We start from the raw sequence: 24079 nt of genomic DNA, 5'->3' as shown, positions 1-24079 counted from the left end.
ATTTAAGTCTTTTATCCATCTTGAGTTTATTTTGGTGTATGGTGTAATTTGGTGATTGAGTTTCATTTTTTTGCATGTAGCTGTCCAGATCTCCCAACACCATTTGTTGAAGAGGCTATTTTTACTCCATTTTATTCTTTTGCCCCCTTTGTCAAATATTAATTGACCATAGAAACTTGGGTTTATTTCTGGGTTCTCTATTCTGTTCCATTGATCTATATGCCTGCTTTTATGCTGGCTTATAGATCCATAAACCATACTGTTTGGATTACAGGGCCTTATAATACAGTTTGATATCAAGTATTGTGATCCCTCCTATTTTGTTCTTCTTTCTCAAAATTGCTGTAGCTATTTGGGGTTATTTATGTTCCATATACATTTTTGAAATATTTGTTCTATATCCATGAAATATGTCATTGGTATCTTAATAGGGATTGTGTTGAATCTATAAATTCCTTTGGGTAGTATGGATATTTTGATGATGTTAAGTCTTCTAATCCATGAACATGGTATATGCTTCCATATGTTTGTATCTTCCTTGGTTTCTTTCTTCAGTGTTGTGTAGTTTTCTGCATATAGGTCTTTTACCTCCTTGGTTAGGTTATTCCTAGGTACTTTATTTTTTTCTGTTGCTATATCAAATTGGGCTTTTTCCTGATTTCTGTTTCTGATATTTTATTGGTGTACAAAAATGCCTTCAATCTCTGAATATTAACTTTGTATCCCACTGTTTTTGCTGAATTCATTTATTAGGTTGAGTAGTTTTTTGGTGGAGTCTATAGAATTTTCTCTGTATACTATCATGTCATCTGCTAACAATGACAGTCTTACTTTCTCCTTTCCAATTTGGATGCCTTTTATTTCTTCTTCTTGTCTAATTACTGTGGCTAGGACTTCAAACACTACATTGAATAGAAGTGATGAAAGTGGAAATCCTTGTCTTGTTCCTGATCTTAGCAGGAAAGCTTTTAGTTTCTACCTGTTGAGTATAGAACTGGCTGTAGGGTTTTCATATATGGCCTTTATTATGTTGAGGAATTCTCCCTCTATTCCCACTTTGCTGAGTGCTTTTGTCATAAATGGACACTGTACCTTATCAAACGCTTTTTCCACATCTATTGCTATAATCATGCGATTTTTATCTTTTCTTTTGCTTATGTGATATATTACATCTATTGATTTGCAAATATTGTACCACCCTTGTATTGCTGGGATAAATCCCACCTGGTCATGGTGATCTTTTTGATGCATTGCTGGATATATGGTTTGCCAGTATTTTGTTGAGGATTTTAGCATCTACATTTATCAGCAATATGGGCCTATAGTTCTCTTTGTTGTGTCTTTGTCTGGTTTGGAATTAGGATAATGCCAGCCTCACAAAAAGAGTCTGGTAGCCTTCCCTCTTCTTGGATTTTTTGGAATAATTTCAGAATGATAGGGGTTAGCTCTTCTTTAAGTGTTTTGTAAAATTCTCATGTGAAATCATCCAGTCCAGGGCTTTTGTGTGATGGGTGTTTTTTGATTACTGCTTCAATTTCATCTGCTGTTAACAGTCTATTTAGGCTTTCTACTTCTTCTTGATTCCACTTTGGGAGATTGCATTTTTCTAGAAATTTGTCTAATTCACCCAGGTTTTCAAATTTCTTGCCATACAGGTGTTAGTAGTAATTTTTTACAATCCTTTGTATTTCTCTGGTATCAGTTATAATTTCTCCTTCTTCATTTCTGATTTATTTGGGTCTTTTTTTTTCTTGATGAATCTGGTTAAAGGCTTTTTGATTTTATCTTTTCAAAGAACCAGCTCCTGGATTCATTGATTCTTAGAATTGTTCTTTTAGTCTCTATGTCATTTAATTCTGCTCTGATCTTGATTATTTCCTTCCTTCTACTTGCTCTGGGCTCTGTTTGTTGTTGTTCCTCCAATTCTTGTAGATGTAAGGTTATTTATTTGAAATGTTTTTATTTTCTTAAGTAGGTGTGTATCACTATGAACTTCCCTCTCAGGACTGCCTTCTATGTGTCCCATAAGTTTTGGACTGTTGTGTGCTCATTTTCATTTGTCTCCAGAATCTTTTTTTTATTTCTTTCTTGGTCTTAGTCTTAACCTCTTCATTGTTTAATAGCATGCTATTCAGTTTCCATGAGTTTGAATATTTTTAACTTTTTTCCTTGGTGTTGGTTTAGTTTCAGTCCCTTGTGGTCCAAGAAAATGCTTGGTATGATTTCAATTTTCTTGAATTTGTTGAGGCTTGTTCTGTGTCTTAGTAGGTGTTCTATCTTCAAAAATGTTCCATGTGCATTTGAAAAGAATGTGTGTTTTGCTTCTTTTGGGTGAAACGTTCTATATATATCAGTTAAGTCCATTTGGTCTAATGCATCATTTAGTTTCACAATATCCTTACTGATATTTTGTTTGGAAGATCTATCTATTGTTCACAGTGGGATGTTAAAACCCCCACTATGATTTTGTTGCTGTCAACATCTTTCTTGAAGTACTCCAAGAATTTCCTTAAATATTTGGGTTCTGCCATGTTGGGTGTATAAATATTTACAATATTTATGTCTTCTTGATGGATTTATCCCTTGAGTATTATGAAGTGTCCTTCTGTGTCTCCTTTTATGGTCTTTATTTTGAAGTCTATTTTGTATACAAGTCTACAAGTATTGCTCCCCCAGGTTTTTTTTTTCATGTGTATTTTCTTGAAATATTTTTCCAGCCCTTCACTTTCAGTCTATGTAGGTCTTTTGTTTTGAGGTGGATCTCTTGTAGGTAGCATATGTTGTACTTTAGCTTTTTATACATTATATATACTTATTATTGAATCTATTGGGGTGATATTGGTTAATTATATATGTTTCAGGTGTATAGTTCTGTAATACATCATGTGTATATTCTGTGTTTACAACAAGTCAAGTCTCCTTCCATCACCATTCATTCCCCTTTTTACCCTCTTCTACTTTCCCAACTCCCTTTCCCTCTGGTAATCACCATATTGTTGTCTGTTTCTATGAGTTTTTTCTTTGCCTAACCTTTTTCACCCAGCCCTGCAAACCCCTCCCATATGACAGCTGTCAATCTGTTCTGTGTCTGTAAGTCTGTTTCTGTTTTGTTTGTTATTTTTTATTAAAGTATTTTTTAATCTTGCATTATGAAATTAAACTGTTCTGTAAAATCTAATGTTCTCAGGAGCAAAACAGTTTTCTTTGTGTAATTTTAAATAATTCAGTTTTAAAATATATTGACATTGTAAACATATGGGAAGCAAGAGAATATTCTACTACAAAGTTAGCACTTGTAAATATATATTTCCAATCTTTCTATATAAAACATGTTATTTAGACAATTTGGACATACTTTATATAATGTTTAATAACTTGTATTATTCATCTAACACTCCATTGTATTTCCTGGCTTATAAATATTCTCCTTCAGTACACTTTTAATAACATTATTTTATGGATTACCATTGTTTAAGAAATCTATTAGGTAGTTTCTGATCTTCTAATATTATAAATAAGTTAATACAAACATCCTTTTATTAAATGGTTTATACACCTAAGGTTAACTTTTTATCATGAATTCCTAGACAAAGAATGAGCACTTCTACAGCTTTCAATTTGTTGTTACTTTGACCTCTATAAAGTATTTTTCTAATCTATTGTCTTTCCCAATTGCCCAGTTTTTTGTACCCTCACTTTTATATTTATATTTAGCCACATTTTCAAGTTAATATATACTATCTCATTGTTATTTGGACTTTGAGTTCTTTGACTAATTGTGAAATTAAACACTTTTTTGGTGAGGAGGGATTTGTATTTTTGTATTTCATTCATTAAGCATTTCTTGCTCATGTCCTTGTACTGAACTTTCTTCTAGAAGGAAATTTACTTTTCTATTTAATAATAATCTTCTTGGCATATTCCTGGATGGCTAATTCCACTTCAACAAAAAAAAAATTACTATACTTCTAAAATTAAGCAATCCGTTTCCTATTAGTAAGATGATTTGTGTTCTTCATTTACTGGTAAACCAGTTTAAGGGGAATCATAAATACCTTCCCAACACTGATTAAATTGTTTATAATATTTAAATGTTATTATTAAAGTAGACTAGTGGAAAGAACCAGCTAGTTCTGTGTAGGACAAATCACTTAACCTCTCCACATCCCAATTTCTTCTATAAAATAAGGCTGAGCTACTCTTCAGGGTTGTAATGAGACCTGAGGATATTATAGTTAAATATCAATGATAATATCTGGGGACATAGTAGCTTCCTAAGAAATGGTATCTTTAGGTTTTATTAGGCCCATTTAGCGCTACTGTATCTTAACATGGCTCCTATTATTGTGGCTTTCCAAACTGTAGGTATCAAGCCATTAGTGGGTTGTGAAATTTATGTATACAATGTTTCAAGCACAACTAGAAATTTAGTGAAAAAGAACAGAACAGAATCGAATACATCAGAATATTTCACACATTGTAAAATCAAGTGTTTTTATGAGATACTTTTATTCAGTATATAGCACAGGTAGAGGAAGTATATATACTGGAGAACAATGTAAAATATACTTCTTACTATGGGTTGTAGTCAAAAACTCTGCAAAAAAAACACAATTTTATTAGGTGTTGATCACATAGTATACAAGTCCCTTATCCTGTTGTGGTTGCATAACCTCTGTATGCCTTAGTTTCCTCACCTATAAAATGGATGATAATTATTCTTGTCTCATAGCAGTAGTATGAGAACTATATGATTTCATATGTCTAAGCCACTTAGAAGGTACTCTGTGACTATTGTCTGTTATTTTACCAAGACTTGAGTAAAATATAAATTTTTCCTGAATAAGCAACTAATGCCACATGCTCTAAAGTGCAAGAGAAAATAAACTCATTGCATTAGTCAGAATTGAATAATTAATGAATTTTCATCTACAAATTGATGCAATTTAGTATCTTATATCCACAAGTATGAATTTTGAAGAACCATGCAACTGTTCATAGTTTTGCTATTGAAAAACAATATTATCTCTCAAAATATGAAGAAATAAAAATAAAATAGTAAGCAATCAAGTAGTTTCTTTATCAGTACATTAGATCCTTAGTTGCCCATTTTGTTTTTGTATTTTATAAAATACTATAAAAATTTCTGTGGCATAAAGTAAAAGAAACATACCTATTTTTCTTACAATCTTCTCTTTATTAAAAAATTAAAATGGTAGGGATAATATCTAGTAAGATTTAACTAGTAAGAATTGAGTTTATAACTTTTATCTTTTTTGGTTAAACATCTCCCAAGTATACATTATGTCTAAAAGGATTGTTTGTGAAATTATAGAAACATTCTTTTCTCTCTTAAAAAAAGTACTGAGGAAACTTCAAGTGCATTTACTAAATGTTGACTCTATTAACAAAAGTCTTATTTTTCCTATAGTTTTTTAGAACACTCAATTTATGTATAGAAATGTTTTATATTTTATTACAGGCTGAGGTAATATGAAAATATTTAACAACCCAAGTGGCAAAAGATCCAAATATCTATGCACAAAGTCTGTAAACAAGTGTGTAGTCACTTAGAGGTATCACCTGAACATCAGTCTGGATGGCCAGCAACAATGTTCTCCTTTGAGAACATGACAAAAAATTTGGTGAAACACAGTTAGATGGTATGCCTTTAATTTAATGATGGCACTGTGGTATTCACCTATTTGTATCTAACACATCATTTCCTTTAAATCCCACATGAAACCATAATTCATCAAATATCCTCAACTATCCTGTGGAATTAAGTAACAATGCCTATCAAATCTGGTGATTCTTATGACAGAGGAACAGATTCATTTTTTAATACATACATACTAATATTTCATACATATGCATGGGTTTGTGTGTATAGTTCTAGTCTCGCTGACTCATGTGCAATATACAAATTAAGGTGTCATCAATATCAGTAGTTCCACATAAGTCATGCCAGCAGTGTGGCCGGTACTCAGCAGTTTGCCAGAGCTCAAGCTAAACAGAATCGGAACGTTAGAAAAAGTTTCTGGAAAGTGACCTTGAGCTGGGAGAAATAGAATTTTTCCACAATCTGGAAAATTCTGGGCTGCCAAGTGTTGTTAGGAATGAAGGAAAGGAGTAATCCATTGACTGATCACCAGATGCCACAAACTTACATGTTAGATGTTGTACCAAGTTATTTGCATAGATTATCTCCTTTTATACTCATTAAAACCCTATGTATTTGCTATGATTATTCTCCTCTACAAATGAAGAAACCAAAGAAAAGATCTATACCCATATCTGTCTAATTCTACCCTTTAGGATTATATTAGTAGTGACCAGCGGAAATATTAAAAGCTTAAAAGAGAGAACTAATCTATTATAAAATAAAAATTGATTATCTGTGTATCTGCATTAGCTTCAGGCACCATGTCCTTCCAGGAGATCTAAAATCTCTGGATTTTGTTTAAGATTTTAAAAATAAACCCATACATTTGAGATGATTCTTTCCATTGCACTTTCATTGAATACATAAGTGTGCACAATTAATTCACCAAAGCTTGAATTCTATACAAATCCTTTGTCTGTTAGCTGGTTATCTGCATTTTCTTGCAAATCAAAAGAAAGAGCTTTATGGTTCTACAAACTGTCCTGCCGAGCCTGTGAAGTTACTCAAGCCCAGGCCTGTTTGTGTTTATTTCTGCCCAAAGTCATGTCCACTCTCTCACTGGCACAGCCTGAAATTTCAAGTCTCACAGAAAAATTATGAAAGTCCAGAACATGTTCAGATTGAAAACTATGTCTTCACTTCAACCCCTTGAGTATACCCTCCTTATTGAGAATATAAATGTATATTTATATTATGTGTACTAAGAAAAATCTAGGGAGGGTAGGTTTTTCTTCATATTTCAAAAGCAGATGGACTGAGGTCAAATGCCTTGTGAAAATTCATTTAGCTAGTGAAGAGGACTAGAACTGCCACCTTCCATATTCAAAGCTAAGATTTTTTTCATTGGTTGCCTGAGGGATTAATTTTTTAATATTTTGTAGATAAAACATGTAAAATAATTGGATGAATTAATATAATAAAATAATTCAGTAACATTCAAAGTAAATAAACTGCAATAGATAAGTCATGTTTCATCATCTGTGCCTTGGTATATACAGTCAATCATGACATATGTACGGCGGCTTCAAATAAACACCCAGCAAGGCAAGTACATTATTGATGAGAGCGTTGTTTACAGTGAATGTCAAAAAACGACTGGGAGGAAAATGCACCACCAAGACATGACATTCAGGAACTAGTTTCTGTATAACATTTGTGACATCTTAAAGTATCAATGTTAGGATAGTAGTCCTCATAACCATTTTAAAACTCACTAACACTTTGAATGTATGCTATCATTTGTCCACATTTCCAATGTAAATATTTGATCTCTCTTTTCCTTTTAGAAAATACAAGACGTTTTGAATATATAGCATGTACATTGTGAGCAATTATTTCACACACTTTTTAGTGAGAGATGGGTTACAAAGTTAAAGGCTACACAGCAAACAATTGCCTATATAAATAACTAATAGATTGAGACTTGACATACTATTGTTGGGAGAGAATGCTTTCAGTAACCATGTCTGGTCTTACCTTCTGGGGGAGACTCTTCACTGTGGCCCTATAAATATTTCATGAACCAACATAAAGTAATATGCTAATGACAGACCATTAACGCAGTGAGCAGGTGCACCCTCTGATGTTTTTCCTCTCTGGTATACCTTTGATGTGGGGTCAGTTAAGCCATTTTGAATTATTCTTTTTCCCTTCCCGCCCCTCACAGTCACACCTGAACCTAACATGGTGAGCGAGAGTCTTCATGAGGCCCTGGCAGCAGCCCCGCCTGTCACCACTGTTGCGACTGTTACACCAAATAATGCCACCGAGCCAGCCAGTCCCGGAGAAGGAAAGGAAGATGCCTTTTCTAAGCTGAAGGAGAAGTTCATGAATGAGTTACATAAAATTCCACGTGAGTATTGTACATTGTTACTTCAGTAAAAACAAAGAGTTGAAAAATCACCTTACTCATTGGACAGAAAGAATTCCTTGTCACATTCTACAAATACAGATTTTATTTTTTCTTATTAGAACAGGAATAGTCTTAAAAATCTGCATCTATACTTAATGTAAGTGAATTTCCATTTTATCTTCTTTAATATCTCTTTTTCTCAAGAATATTAATATTTATGAGTTGTATTATATTTTAGACTTGTATTTATGAAGTTATCCCAATGTTAACATTATTTCTAAACAATAGTTAAAATGCACTTACCCAATTGCAAGTTTAATTTTATTTTATTCATTTGTTAATATTTCAAAATCTTTTGTACAGGTTTTTAAATTTTTCTTTGTTGTCATTAGGAAATACATAATTTGTTCTCATTTAGTTGTGTGAGTAAAGCACTAAATCCAATCAGTGGCATTTAATTTAAATTTTAAACTACAGGTTTATCTTTTCCTCAGGTTTGAACACCAACTATGCACTTTTCTAGGTTCTGGAAAAACAGGTTTTGGCACTCACACATCTTACATTCTAATGGGGAAAAGGAGTAATAAATCAATAAATACATAGTGCATAATTTAGTAGAAAATAATGCAAGGAAAACCAAAGAACAGTAAGTGGGATAGGAAAGGGAATAGAGAGGAAAAGACTGTTGCTATTTAGGATGATGAGAGGCGGTTTGCAAGGAAACCTGAAGGAATTAGGGGAGAAAGTTATAATTACCTGGGAAATGCAGACAAAGGGCCGTAGGTAAGAATCTGCCTGGAACAGGGAGGAGCCTTGTGTGCCTTAAGTTCAAGGTGGAATGTGGCAGAAGATGAAGCTGGGTTGTGGCAGAGGCCATATGATATGGGGCCTTGTAAATTGTTCTAAGGAACTTGGATTTTACTCTGAGTGAAATAAAATGCCTTTTCATGGTTTTGAGCAAAGGTGTCCTGGGATCTCACCTAGGTTTTTCTTAAAAATTACTCTTGCTATTGTGTTGAAAATGCATTGCAAGGAGCAAAGGCAGGAAGTAAAGCCGGCTGTTGCAATAATCCAGATAAGAAATTTATAAAATTCCTAAGAGCACTATTCTATAAGGACATTGAGAAACTAAATTTTTTAAAAATGCCAAGAATCAATTTCTTATTCCCTAAGTAATTAACAACTTGATCTGTCCTCTTTTAACAAGTTCAAGTTCATCTGAGAGGCATTCCTAGCACAATCATTAGTAATTACTATTCTTGGTAAGAAGGCCCATAACCCAGTGGGGATGGAGATGGTCCAATGGGTGGAGCCTGCAATGGGAAACACAGGTTCCCAGTGCTCTTCATGCTCTGCTGCTGAGCTGATGGGGTGACCCAGGTACTCTTGATAAAACTTGGAGTGCATAAATACATGGCAGAAGCCAAATACGTACATCGTGGAAGCAGATTCTACTTGAATATTTCATCGAAATGTTTGTTTTGAAAGAAATATGTCATAGGGCAGCAGAGAAAGCAATGAATACCCAAGTCAAATATGTAATCTGCCTTGACTTCAGTACTATCTCCTTCTGTGGAAAAGTAAACAATACGAGAGGTCGATAACTATGGGGGTGAGTGTTTCTCATGTATCCACATAACTCATTCTCTCATCTCCTTCAGGCCTTTGCCCAGATGCCATCTTCTTGGGGAAGTCAGAACTTCCCCAACATGTTGTTTAAAATGATGACCCATGCATCCCACCCTGTCTTTTCCAGCATTCCCTGTTCTTCCTCTTGCTTTTTTTTAATCTCGACATACTGCTTAGCACCATTTGCAATGCAATATTTTTTATTATTTGTTTTTAAATTGTTTTGGCTCCCTCCAAAATAATGTAAGCTCTATGAGGACAAAATTTGGGTCTGTTCTATGTACAATTATATCCCCAGCGGTGCCTGCTATAGATGAGGCACTCATACCTATTTGTGGAAGGAAGAAAGGAAATGAATTTCATTTTAACTTATATCCTGAAACCCCTCTTAGACTTTGAGGCTGAACGATGCTGAAAATCTAAAACATATTATTTTTTAAAAATTTATAGTACTAAAGAAAACTTAATTTCAACCTGGCTGGCGTAGCTCAGTGGATTGAGCACGGGCCTGCGAACCACACCATCGCAGTTCGATTCCCAGTCAGGGCACTTTCCTGGGTTGCAGGCCAGTTCCCAGCAGGGGACACACCAGAGGCAACCATACATTGATATTTCTCTCTCTCTCTCTCTCTCTCTCTCCTTCCTTTCCCCTCTAAAGATAAATAAATAAAATCTAGAAAAAAATTTTTAAAAAAAGAAAACTTAATTTCAATGCTTGGCTGTGTCATTCACATTTGAAAAGCAAGCTGTTTCCACTTTTACAGTGACAACCATTTTTTAGTCTTTCCCACTTTGAGACAAGTATCACTTTATATTTTCCTCCTTTTTCATTAGTAGGAAAATAATCAACTGGGAAATAATTATCTCTGAAACTTCCCCTTCTTTCTTTCCTTTCCCATGGCCAACTGCATTTGGTTCCTTCCCAAACCATTGCCCCAGGCCTGTGTCCCTTTCATGGGCACTGGAGATCAGACCAGGTAATTAGTTCCTCGCCCCCACCCCTGCCCCGAGATGTGCCTGTGGCCACAACCTAAAATAACAGGCTGTCAGAGGACGGGGTGACACCCACAGAGACATGATGGAGCTGGCCTTCTCCTTGATTTAACAGGAAAAAGCAAATGAAATACCTAAATTTTTTACATGGTGTGGTAAATAAATGTTAGTAAACCTATATTATACATAGAGTCATGCAATTTTATTAAAAATATGTAACTGCATATTTCACACTTTCATTTCAATCCATTCCAATTTTCCTGGCGATGTAATTGAAATTCCTAATCAGATTTATATAGGGGGAACAACACTAAAGAAAAATAAACTCTATCCCCACAATCAAATTCCTTGAGGAGCATGTGTTATATACAGGTTGTCGCTTTGACTTGGCCTAATACAGTGTGACACTAATGACAGAGAACAAATTAGAATATTAATCGATTTTGGTCTCCGGACTAAATCTTGGCTATCTGGCAGATGTGTTTTTTGCAAAATGGATAGCAAACAGCTTTAGTCTGTCACTGGAAATTCCCACTTGTGGGAAGAGCCGTGTCACAATGGCCAGGAGTGTACCTGCCATTAGTTGGGTAATCTGCACGGGCCAGCCTAGAACATATTCAAACCGAATGGCCTGATGATATCATTCATCACACCATGGGGCTTAAATGGTTTCTTTTAAAGAAAGAGGAAATAGTAAATGTTGAGCATTTTTATCTTTCAATTCATTCTGCACAGTGTTATCTAAATGAAGCAGACAAGGTTTCTCTGAATGTATCTTTATTTTGCAACTTTGATTTTAATATGACTAGGGCCATGGTTGGTTTGTAAAGCGTGAGCTCATGTCATCCGAAGAGCTGTGATTAAGGTTTTGACATTCATGAGCTTGAAGTACAGTGAACCTTTCCTTAAGTGCAGCAAAAAAACAGGGGTCAGAACCTGACTCTTAGGCCAGAATAAGAGTGAGTGGGCTAGAGGTAGTTATGTAATTCATGCAGAAACACTTCTGGAGAGACCGTTTAACACGGGGACTAAAACCACAAACTTAGGCACAGGCAGCCAGCGTTCAAATCTTAGCTCCACCCCCTGCTAACTCTGTGACCTCAGGAAGGTGCCTTAATTTTTTGTGTATCAGTTTCTTCCTGCATAAAATGGGGGCAAAAACATCTCCATGTGAGACATGTTGTGTAAAGACATCAATGCATATCGAGAGCTTAGCAGAATGTCTGGCACAGAATAAGCATTTTATAAATGTTAGCTATTATTAAACTCAAGCTGTCATTTTTAACAAGTCTATTTCTATTTTATAAAAGCCCTCTATTCAGGTCAGACACCCAAATTGAGAAAATTCCAGAAAACTCTGCCGCCAAATGTATAAGCATTGCATTGTTTAAACCCACTCCAACAAGGCCTATTCCCTTTCAGCTCCCATGACAAACCAAGTGGGGAGCATTTCGCTCCCCATCATCTCCTCTATTTTCTCTTTTAAAAAAACTCCTGGGATTTCATTGCCTTACTCATTCCTTTTAGCCTGTACACATGCCCAATGTTCACATATCTGAAAGTGCCTAACAAAATTTCATGAATTTCATACACACTAAGCGCTCATGTGATGTCACTTTTCCTTTTTCATTCTCTAAACTTTTTTACCTCACCTCCTCTGTCAACTTCCATTCTCTCTTCCTCCTTCTTATCTACACCAAACCGATTCAAAACATAACCCAGATCCGGACATGTTTCTTCAACTCCCCTTAACAACTCAGCTCCTTCCATTCTGATTTCCATCATGCAAGTACTATTAAAAGTGTTTTAACTAAATCACCACGTACTTGAGGCGCAGTTATGAGAGTTGTTATCAACCTTCATTTATTCAGATATTTCTGCATCATTATCACTGCCAGCTGCCATCATCTGAAAACTCTTGGCTTCCAGGACTCTCCTCTCATTTTCTTTTTTCCTTTCCTCCATATTCTCTTTCACTGACTGGAAGTACAATGAAAGACTATACTCCTTCTCCTTTTTTATTGTCTCCTTTTTCATGGTCTTTCTTTCCCTTAAGTGGTTGAGATTCTTATTTACCAGGTTTCCTTTTTAATTATTTTCCATTTGTCTTCCACATTCTCTCCCTGGGAGCTCTCATTCACCAGTCATACAAATGAGAATGCTCAGTATTATCCTGGCCTCCCTCATATATTTCATCTCCAGTTCTATACCTGCATTCATTTAAGTCCTGTTGAGTTTCCTCCTGAAAAACCTTTCAAAATCAGCTGGCACTTTCACACTCCCATGCCTTCTCTCATGCTACTCTCTCTTCCTGGACTCCCTTTCCCATTAACCCTGACACATTCTTATTTTAAATGTTTAAGAAACAGCCCTGACTGGTGTGGCTCACTGTGTTGGGCATCATCTACAAACCTAAAGGATGCTGGTTCAATTCCCAGTCGAGGTACATGCCTGGGTTATATGTTTGGTACCCAGTTGGGGGCATGCAAAAGGCAATTGATTGACGTTTCTTTCATACACTGATGTTTCTCTCCCTCTCTTTTTTTCTCCCTTCACTTCTTTCTAAAAATAAATAAATAAAATTTATGAACCACATCAATGTGTGGTTGCCTTTCACGCACCCCCTACTGGGGACCTGGCCCACAACCCAGGCATGTGCCCTGACTGGGAATTGAACCAGCAACACTTTGCTTCACAGGCCAACACTGAATCCCCTGAGCCACACCAGCCAAGAATAAAATAAAAATTTTAGATAGAAAAATAATTAAGAAACAGTTCAAATGTTCACTCAGTTGGGAAGTTCCATCATTTCCCAAAGCAGAATTATTTGACTCTTCCTCCAACCTTTCAGAGTTCTTCATTAAATACGTTGGTTATCTTGTTTTGGTTTGGTTTGTCTGGTTTTGCCTGTCTTTCTCTGCATGACATACAAATTTCTCAGAGGCAGAACAATTTCTTATACATATTTGTATCCTTCATATTTGAAAGTGTCTAATACCATGCTAGAAACAACTATATTGATATCACCATATTACAAATATTAACATTATACCCAACACCGTATTTCTTGTGCCGTGCTTGGAGAAAGTGATCTACAAATCTTTACAGCCAAAGATTGCTTTGTCCAAACGGAAAACATTATATAGAGAGAGAGCTGCTGCAGTGAGTTACAGATTTCTTTCATACCCACTCTTCCAAGGTACTCCCATCAGCAACTCTAAAGACACCCAACTGCATACAACGCAATTTGAAAGCAGTGGCCTGAAGAAGTGGTAGGTGTATCACTGTTCTCTCTCATGGCAACTCCCAACGAAACTCAGCGAACTGTAGTAACGTAGTTGGTTAAATATAGCACAAACAACATTCACTGATGAAGAAAAATGCGATCCAGTCACTTTGTTGTCCCTCATGTGACTGCAGAATGAACATAAGTTATTATCATATGCCAGGAACCATATGAAGAGAACCCTTAGGAACACATGAGGACTCACAGCATGTAAGCAACAATGATTATTATAATGAGGGCCAATGTTGGTGGAGCATTCGGCGTGGAAGTATGCACTGTGCCATTCTGTCAATCAACCTCAATTCTGCCTTATAACAACTCTATTAGATAAGAACAATTATAATTCCCATTTTACAGATAAGGCTGAGGCTTAGTGAGGTAAGTGACTTGTCCAAGGAAGTTATAGATGGTTCAGGTAGTAGGTACAAGTGTATATCAGGAAAAAATTGCAGTTTTTTTATTATACCTTAACAGAATATCTCAGCAGCTGAAAATGACCTCCACCATTCCTTATCACACCTGATTGAAACTATTCAAGTTCTATGTGTCTGTTCAGAGTATTGGTTGATATTTGATATTCAGCTTTGATATTTAGGTGACTGAATACTTAGAACACAAGTTTAATACTCATTCAGAGTTTGCCATTGCATTATCTGACTTTAAAGACAAGTGCATATTTACCCACTGCATATTTATTTCTGCACTTATTTTGTTGCACTCGCTCTGTTAGACTGGCATGTGGAGTAGTCCGTAACTACTTAATCCTGACAGTCACATTTTGTTCCGTTATATAAGCTCTGTACATGACTCAGCTTCAGCCCTCACCTGTTGACACAATTCTTCTCACTTCATAGAAGCACTGGCTACAATGTTAAATAACATTATCCATTGTTAACCTCTACTAAGTTGAAATATCTTTAAGGAAAAGTTGCAGTAAGGATAAGTGTTATTTTCAGAGCAAGTGCTTTGCAGTATTGAGTGACCTCATCAATGCAATGCTGAAGGAACCCATTTGGGACAAGGACACTTAGACCTAAGAGTGCAGCTCATCACAGCACAATGTAGTGATTCATGCTTATGTTCAATAAATGTACTTTAGTTTAGTTTATTTATTTCACCTTCTTTTCGAACTTCATTCTGATGTGAAATATAGGAAATATGCATGTTTGTGTTAAGAGTTACCATTGAAAACTTAATTCTGTAGCAGAAATCCAGTGTTTCTTCAGAGTTGACACTGCCCCCTACAGTATGTTGTGAGTATCTGGTGGGCTATTTTTGGTGTGCTAAAATAATAGCAGGAGGGGCAGCTCCTGGCAGTTAGAAGTCACAGGCCCAGGGAACCTACGTATCTTTCAGCACGTGAGGCAGTTTCACACTATGAAAAATTCTCCCATGTTCTGCATGGATTCCAAAATCTCCATAGAACCTCAATATAGAAAGAAACTGTTAATAATTATTTGAACCTAAAACTGTGTCATATAAACAAAACTATATTTGCATGGCTCTAATAGAAACTGAAAATTCTAGCTTTGACTCTGATGTTTAGCTAATCTCTGATCTTTCACTTTCTCCTTACTTTTTGAAAATCTTCTGATTATCTTTAAATCCAAACATCCCTTTAAGCAGTTGCAAGCATTTGATTACTTCATTATCTTCCAGGGGAGTTATGCCTAAAGATTTTTATACTGAAATGAAAGTAATTTCACTATAAATCACTTCCTTATTTCTTTTCTATTACAGTTAGCACTTTTTATTTATTATAAAACTTATATGTGTAGGTATGTTGACTTATCTATTATTTATATTCTGAGAGAGTAAAAGAATATTATAACATATTTGTTATAAATGGGGCACTGTGGATAATACTGATGTTAAAGAACAAGTGTGCACAGACCCTACAACATCCTATATAAAATGTGAAAACCTAACAGAAAGTGTGTTACTGATGTTGGATTTCAAGAAGATTGTTTAAATGTGTCCTTGAATTTTGTTTCCCTTGGAACCTTGTCATTCAAAAAATTCCCCCAAGAAATTCATGCCTATAAAATGAACTGGTGTTGAGAGATTTTATAAACTTCAAAAGAACTGGTAATACAGAGTAACAGTAAACACATAAAACCACCAAGTGAATTAGGATCTCAGGGAAACTTCTAAACCATATTTGGCTCCATTCTATTAGCATTTCAAAGATAAACACACCTGAGAAAAATAACAGAGTGAACCATATTGTAGACATATATTTAAAAAGAGCTCAGGAATTACCTTGCTGAAATACAATACAGATACACAAATATATTTTAAAGTAGTTTTAAAGCTCTCTCCCTTACCACATAGCAGTTGTAGGTCAAAATGCAGGGTACATTTTCACTAAAGGAGGCCTGAGTACAAATGCAAATCTATAAAGAAAACAGAATGAAAGAAGCTGCGAGACTGCTGTTTCCTTCTCACTCTAATGACCTTGTAGATCTTTTATTGCATCGCTGCCTTGTCAGGTTTGTGCCAGTTTCTATTAAATCAGATAAAGAATTCAGAAGCGGAAACCAGGGGGAAATTACGTGATGTACTCTTACATTTTTAGCACTTGGCTTTATTTTTCTTTGTTTTGATTTTCAGTTGTGAGAATATTATAACAAAGGGATTGAACTTGATACCTTCTGAATCTGCGCGCCTCCTCAGTTTGCCTTTTAAGTGAACTTAGACAGCTTTGGAATAAAGATTAAGATGATAGTCGCCCATTTAAAGGTTTCCATACCGAGCGACGCTTTTCAAACTGCTCTCCGGGAGGAATTTCAAAACTACTCGAACCTTTTCCCCATTTCTTTTCTCTTTCAAGCTTTTTACACATACAAGTTAAAACAAAAAAAGAGGGCAATGGCACTACAAATAATAGAAATATATTTGACTCTTAAGCCATTGACTACAAATAGTGTGTACACATTCACAGAAACTTAGAAAAAAAAACCAAGATCTCAGGATAATAAATCTTATAATTTTTTTCATAAGGACTTGGATAAGATTGTTTAAAATCAGTAAACTATTGTAGTGGATGAAAAACAGTGATGTTATAATGATGCAAATAGTGTTCCCCAAATTCCTCAGCACACTCCAATCACCCTGTACTTCATCCAGAATGCTATGTTAATCACTCTTGCCATCAACACTGTATGACCTTGGGCAAATCACTCATCTCTCTGTGAAACAAGAATCATAGTAGCACTCTACCCCTTTGAAAGGTACAAGCAATAAAGTATTACTACCCATAGAGCCCCTGGAAAAATTTCTGGAATATAATGTTGGTCATATTCAAAGTTCAAGCTTCCAGTGCATATGTATTTAGCACCTACTATGTGCTGGGCTGTAAGTGCCATGCTTAGGAACTAAACCAAAGCACACAATTTAAACTAGCTTCTGGGCCTGAATAGCATTGCAGACTCAAAATTTTTTCTACCAGAAGAACCTTTCAATTAAAATGTCTTAGCAAGGCTCTAACGGCTATTGAGAGACTAGTTGGTGCCGTTCTTGTATAAGTTTCAGCCTCACCTGCAACTGCTTGCCCTCTCTCAGTCTGCTTCAGCAGGACAGAAACTCCAAAAGTTCCGAATGTATTATCCAAAGTGCTTCTAGGTCTTTCTACAGAATCTTTCCTCTGCCTGAAATTTCTCGCTTTCCATGGCTGGACTAGCTGAACCACCTCTGGTTCTCCTTCAGAACTTCCCTCTTAATCGGTGTTCCTGTCCTCATGCTACCAACCTCCTAATCTAGTAATCAACAGTCCTCCCTCTTCAGTAAGTTTGTGCTGGACACATTTATAATGTTTAACTTTTTATTTTACTTATCTGTTGGTGTTTTCTCTCTCAATACCAACCACTCAACATGAGACCAGAACACGGTCTTTCATCTCCATGCCTCCAGCTCCAGCACGAAATCTGGCTCAGAGTAGACAGAATAATAACTAACTCTGCTTTTGCTCAAAAAATCTTAATAATCATATTAGCAAGAAAAGGCTTCCACTCATAGATCCAGAGAGCAGACTGGTGGTCGCTGGCCGCAGGGGTGGGAGGGGTGGAATGGGCGAAGGGGGCCATAAGGTGCAAACTTGTGGTTATAAAATAAGTCAGTCCTGGGGGTGAAGTGTACAGCATGGTGATGATCATAAGACAGTACTGCATGTTTGAAAGTTGCTAGGAGAGTAGATGTTCAAAGATCTCATCACAAGAAAAAAATATTTTAACTATGCGAGGTGATGGATGTTAACTGGACTTACTACTGTGATGACCATTTTGCAATATATACAAATATCAAGTCATTATGTTACATGCCTGAAACTAATATACAGAGGGCAGCAAAAGTAGGCTTACAGCTGCGAGTACATGAAACACATAGTATTCTTGTGTTATTACTTATTACTGCATTATTTTCCATAAGGACAACTGTAACCCTACTTTTGCTTACCCTTGTAGTTATATGACAATTATATCTCAGTAAAAAGAGAAAGGGCTTCCAGAAGAGTCTTCCTGGAAATGGGCGGTAGTAGCAATGAAAGGCAAAGCTCAGCATCACCCTGGACTCAAAGTGAGCACCTTCCACACCCATTCTCCTCTCCCTCAGCCACTCAGAATCTTACAACCAACCTTTTCTCTTTCTCCTTCTCCTTTCACGTTTTTTTTCCTCTCATGTCCTCGACCTTTGTTTAGCTTTGCCATCTTCTATTCTGTTTCTTTCTTCATTGCCTGTGCTGAATAAAAATTGTCTTTGTGCTATTCTTTTTGGCCTGGCACAGAGATACAAGCAGCCACCAAATCGATCCTCAGGGTGAAAAGTCCTCCCCACAAGCACTTTATTCAAGAGAATAAAGCTGGGACTTAGCACCAGTTTCATCTGCTAGTTTAAAAAAGCATATTGTATTACAATGCCCAGGAAACTAGATGAACTCATTTTTATGACACTTGTGGCACACAGTCCGTTTCCTGTGCTATCACTGAGAGCGTTCAAAGACATCTGGTCGTGTGGCGGTACAGCAGCTTTTCCGCAATGGGCACTCTTGTGAGGTTTTCGTTAAGTTAGAATCTGTGTATAGGACACGTGTAAGAATATCTCTGTTCTACCTTATCAGCCACACAAAGCACAACAGTTTAGTCCTTTGGATACTACGGTTGCCGATAATGCCACAACTTCAACTATCATTTGCAGTGGTGCTTCAAAATAGCCTGGCCAGCCGCCTGCTGCCCACAGGAAATGGAACTGTGTGCACAGCTGCCCTCGTCCATCTATCTTTCTGTTCCACAAATTCCAATGTGGCTCTAATGGGATTTACCTGGCTGCCTCCCGGTTCCTCATCAGCGCAGGGCTGTTTGGCTATTTTGCACGGCATAGTCCTCAGCTGGAACAGCAATGCTGCTGATGTGGAAGCCCAGCTACTTTCATACGAGCTTGAGTTTAACAATCTTCCTGAAAGTTGAGCATTGCCAGGATTTTACCAGACTTCAGTTATAGGAACCATGTACGGGGGTGTCCAAACTGTGCCCCGGAAGACACATGTGGCAGGGGATGGCTGTGAATGAATGCAGCCCAACACAAAATCAGAAATTTACTCAAAACATTATGAGGATTTTTTTGTGATTACGTGTGGCAGGGTATTTAATGTGCAGCCCAAGACAACTCTCCAGGGTGGCCCAGCGACGCCAAAAGGTTGGACACCCCTTATTGTAGACAGTTTCCCAAAGACTGTTCAACCGCTTTTATATCCCACTGGGTGCTTATGCACCTTTGCTTCTATCTGAATTACTTGGTTTGGCCATTCATTCAGCCGGGGACAGTTGGATCTGTATGTACAAGGCACCCGATGCCGTGGGCCATACCCTTATTTATTAATACTCTCTTCTCCCTTGGTTCCGATACTGTGAACTCCAATTATCTTCATTCCTTTCTGAGTGTTCTTTCTCTCTGCCTTCTTCAATCACTTACAGGTAGGTATTTTCTAAGGATGTGCTTCTGGCCTTCTTCTACCTCCATGATTTGTTTATAATTTCAGGACTTCCCATGCTGTCTTTATGTAAAACATACTCAAAACTTAATCTCTAGTCTCAATGTCTCTATTAAGCTCCCCATTTTGTTAAATATTATCAAAAAATGGTATGTATACAATAAGATGCACACATTGTACATGTATACTTTTGTGCATTTTGACAAATATATACAATGTAATCATCACTCTAAAATATTGCCTCTCATTCCTTTCCATCAATTCCTGCACAGTTCTTGAAAGACTGATTTGTTTTCTGTCACTATAAATTACTTTTGACTATCCCAGCATTTCATAAACATGGAATCATGCATGTGGTATCTTTTGTGTCTGGTTTCTTTCATTCAGCATAATGTGTTTGAGATCATCCATGTTCTTTTTTTTTTTAAGATTTTATTTATCTAGAGGGGGAGGAGAGAGGGAGAGAAACATCGATGTATGGTTGCCTCTAGTACATCCCCTGCTGGGAACTGGCCAGCATGGAACTGGCCTGCAACCCAGGCATGTTCCCTGACCGGGAATCAAACTGCGATCCTCTGGTTCACAGACCTGCACTCAATCCACTGAGCTACACCAGCCAGGGCTGAGATTATTCATGTTCTTATGTGTATCAATAGTCCATTCCTTTTTGTAGCTAAATAATATTCCATTGCATGGATATTCACTACGGGCTTATCCATTGGACAGTTAGGTTGTTGTCAGTTTGAGGCTATTAAGAATTAAGCTGCTATATGTTTTTATAGAATTTTTTAGTGGATATATGTTTATGTTTTTATTTCTCTTGGGAAGTACCAAAGTGTAGAATTGCTAGGTAATTTTTGGTAAGTTTATATTTAAAAACTGTCAAACTGTTTTTCTACAGGATTCATATTATTTACCCGCCACCAGCAATGTATGAGACTTCTAGTTGTTCCGTGTTCCTACCAAGTTAAAACTATAAGCCTTCTAGAAGTAAACACAGGAGATAATCTCAGTAACTTAATATAGGCAAAGGTTTTCTTAAAAGGATACCAGAAAATTAACTATAAAAGAAAAAGTTGACATATTCGACTTCTTCAAAAGTGAAGATTTATGCTTTCAAAATGCTACAGAGGGAAGGGGGGAGGGGGGATAATGGGGGAAAGAAGGAGAGGTTAAGTCAAGGAACATGTACAAAGGCCCCGTGGAGAAGGACAAGGAGGTAGGGATGGGTCTTTGGGAGCAGGGGTTGGATGGGGCAGGGAGAGCAAGGGGGTGAGGGGGATGGGGACAAATCTAAATGAACAACAATAAAAAAAAGAATAAAATAAAAATGCAATGCACAGACTGGGAGAGAATATATGCAGTACCTATATTTGACAAACGAGTTATTTCCAGAACATCTACATATATAAAACTTCTTACAAACAGATAGAAAAATGAGCAATAAATTTTAGCAGGCACTTAATAAAAGAATATACATAAATCTGATAAGTTCATATAAAGATGCTCAACATCATTAGGAAAATGCAAATTTCCCTACACTGAATTCCATTGTTTAAGTTTTCTCTAGGATCCTTTCATCTGTATATGTCATTTATTATTGAAATTCCACATATCCAAACCTAAACTCACCTTTCCCCCACCCCAAACACACATACACATGTCTACCTTTAAGGTCAACACCCTAGTATAACCTTTGATTCTTCCCAATTTTTGTCCCCATTATCCAAGTAGTTAACAAGTACTAGTACTCCACTCTTGGTCCGCTTTCTCCTTTTCATTCCCACTGCCACTGCTCTGTTTGGGCCCTCATGTGTATCACAAATACCAGAACCTTCTCAGAGACCCTCCCACAACCATTCTCCTCTGTTGGCCACTCCATCATACATAAATCCTCCAGAAGATTCTTCCCAGAGCCCAGCTCTGAACACACAAGTCCCTTGCTCAAAAACCTTCAGTGCTATGCCTTAGCTGACTTTTGAACTCATTTATTTGTTACCCCACACCATCTATGCTCCACAGAGACATCTATTTCTCCCCTTTATACTTTAGTCCACGGTTCTCCTATATCTGAAATGTTATTCCTCCATTTCTTCATATTCTAGCCTCCCTGTACCAAATGGTTAAGGATCAATTCAAATGATAGCTCTTCTATAACACGCCTCCTGAAAATCCACCTTACTCCTTTAAACATTATGTTTATCTTCTACCGTGCCATATTGTGATGCCCATATCTTATTTTCCGTACTAGATTTTAAGGTCTTAGAGCAGGGGTGTCGAACTCATTTTCACTGGGGACCACATCAGCCTGATGGTTGCCTTCAGAGGGACAAAATAATTTTAGGACTGTATAAATGTAACTACTCCTTAACTGTTAAGGAATTGAAATTATATTTGACCCTTCGAAGGCAACTGTGAGGCTGGTGTGGCCCCCAGTGAAAATGAGTTTGACCCGCCCCCCATCTTAGAAGATAGCCATGGAGTTTGACTCATTATTTCATACTGTAGATACATGCTACACACCTTACAAAGAGTGACAGTCAATAAATGTGCGTGGCATGGATTAATGGCTGAGTGGAAAAATACAAAATAGAATAGATTATGATCTTATAATCTAATAGGAGAGATGAGATATGCGGAGAAACAATAATAATATAAGACAATGATGCATGCTGAAACTTAGATACATAGAGGAGTTACCAAAGAGGAGACTGGAAATGTAATTTGGAATTAGGTTAGAGAGGGCCATCGATATCAAGCTAAGGAGTCTAGACTTATTTAATAGTTAAAGAGGCGCCAGGAACCGTTCAAAATATTTAACCATGGAAGTAACATAATTATAGTTTTGTTTGAGGAACATCAGTCTGGCAGCAGGGTGTGGTAGGCTAGACTGCATGGGGAGAGCCAAGAGCGAAGGACGGAGCCTGAAAGAGGTCACTGAAAGAACTCTGGAGATAATGAAAGCCTCAATTTCTGCCGAAAGGCACAGATGTGACAGACTCTGTGAACAGACAGTTGACAGGCACTCAACTGGATCTAAGGGTCTCTAGGAAAAAGAAAATAAAAAGTAATTGCAGAGAAGCTGGGTGGCCATTTCAGTGTTATGCCTTGTGGAGAATGGGGAATGCAAAAGAAAGTTCACCTTTAGAATGTGAGGTTTGGGAACTGACCCCATAAATTTAGGTTGTGAAAGTGGATGCTTGTCATTAGTAAGAATGTATGGGGGTGGAGGGAGAGATGACCAATGATAAACTCTTAAATATAACTCATGAATGAGTAGAGAAATGGATGAAAAGGTAAAGGAGCTGTCAGAGAACAGCAGGTAACGCAGGAGGGTGGTGTCATTGAAGCTCAGTAAAAAAGTGTCTGAGAAACAGTAGCCAATTTGATTCAAAAAACATATTGAAAGTACTGTTTGAAGTTTGGGACAAACAAAGATATTTAAAGTATACAATCTGCCCTAAGGGTATTTTCCGTCTAAAGAGGGAGAGGGGCAGATACTGTCACCATCATCACCATCACCAATATTTTCTGAGTGATGAGGACTATATATTAAATTATGATCTGACCAATTACTCCACCTAACAACCCTATTCAATATGCATTTATGATCCCAATTTTATAGGAAGTAAATTGTGTCAAAGATGTTAAGCAAAACATACTTTAGTACGAGACATAATGAAATAAGTATTAAAAAGAGGTACAAGTAAGCAAAGCACAAAAGGACACAAAAACGAATTACAGAAAGAGTTAAGAAACAGGTGGCCTTGAATTATGCTTTGAACCAGAGAAGTATTCGCCTAACCAAAAAATTAATAGAAAGGCCTTCTTCCATTCTGAATAACACAAGTTGTTCAACATGAATTGTGAATACCACCCCAGAGTTTTATGGTTAACAATTTGGTTGGTGTGATTGGATTGTAGTTTACATGGAGTGATATTGTTAGAAGAGAAAACGTTCAACCCCATTTTGGGGAACATTTAATGCTTTGCTAAGCAGGTCATACTTCATTCAACAAAACATAATAAGCCTTTATGGGATTTAAGAAACAGAGTGTGATCCAGCTACTTTTTTCTTCTTTTTTTGACCCAGGAGAAGAAATAATTACAGATATAAGCACCCAGGCATGGCCGGTGCTGCAAGTAGATCATAGAATTTTATGCCTGAGA

The 24079-nt window shown here is 36.7% G+C and overlaps 1 protein-coding gene across 2 annotated transcripts in view; it reads left to right on the top strand.

Moving 5' to 3' along the window:
* Nucleotides 1–24079, top strand: part of SYT1 (synaptotagmin 1) — a 440827-nt gene that overhangs the window by 229244 nt on the left and 187504 nt on the right. For both annotated transcript variants that reach the window (XM_037042822.1, XM_037042821.1), the window contains exon 2: nt 7833–8018. In XM_037042822.1, coding sequence (XP_036898717.1) covers nt 7850–8018 — 169 coding nt within the window. In that variant the 5' untranslated portion in view covers nt 7833–7849. The remainder of the gene's footprint in view (nt 1–7832; nt 8019–24079) is intronic.

This window comes from Sturnira hondurensis, unplaced genomic scaffold (assembly GCF_014824575.4).
Source record: "Sturnira hondurensis isolate 20B ecotype Veracruz unplaced genomic scaffold, ASM1482457v3 Scaffold0003801, whole genome shotgun sequence".
NCBI classification, from domain to species: Eukaryota; Metazoa; Chordata; class Mammalia; order Chiroptera; family Phyllostomidae; genus Sturnira; species Sturnira hondurensis.
Note: the sequence above shows the minus strand (reverse complement) of the source record. Positions and strands in the feature narration are given on the sequence as shown.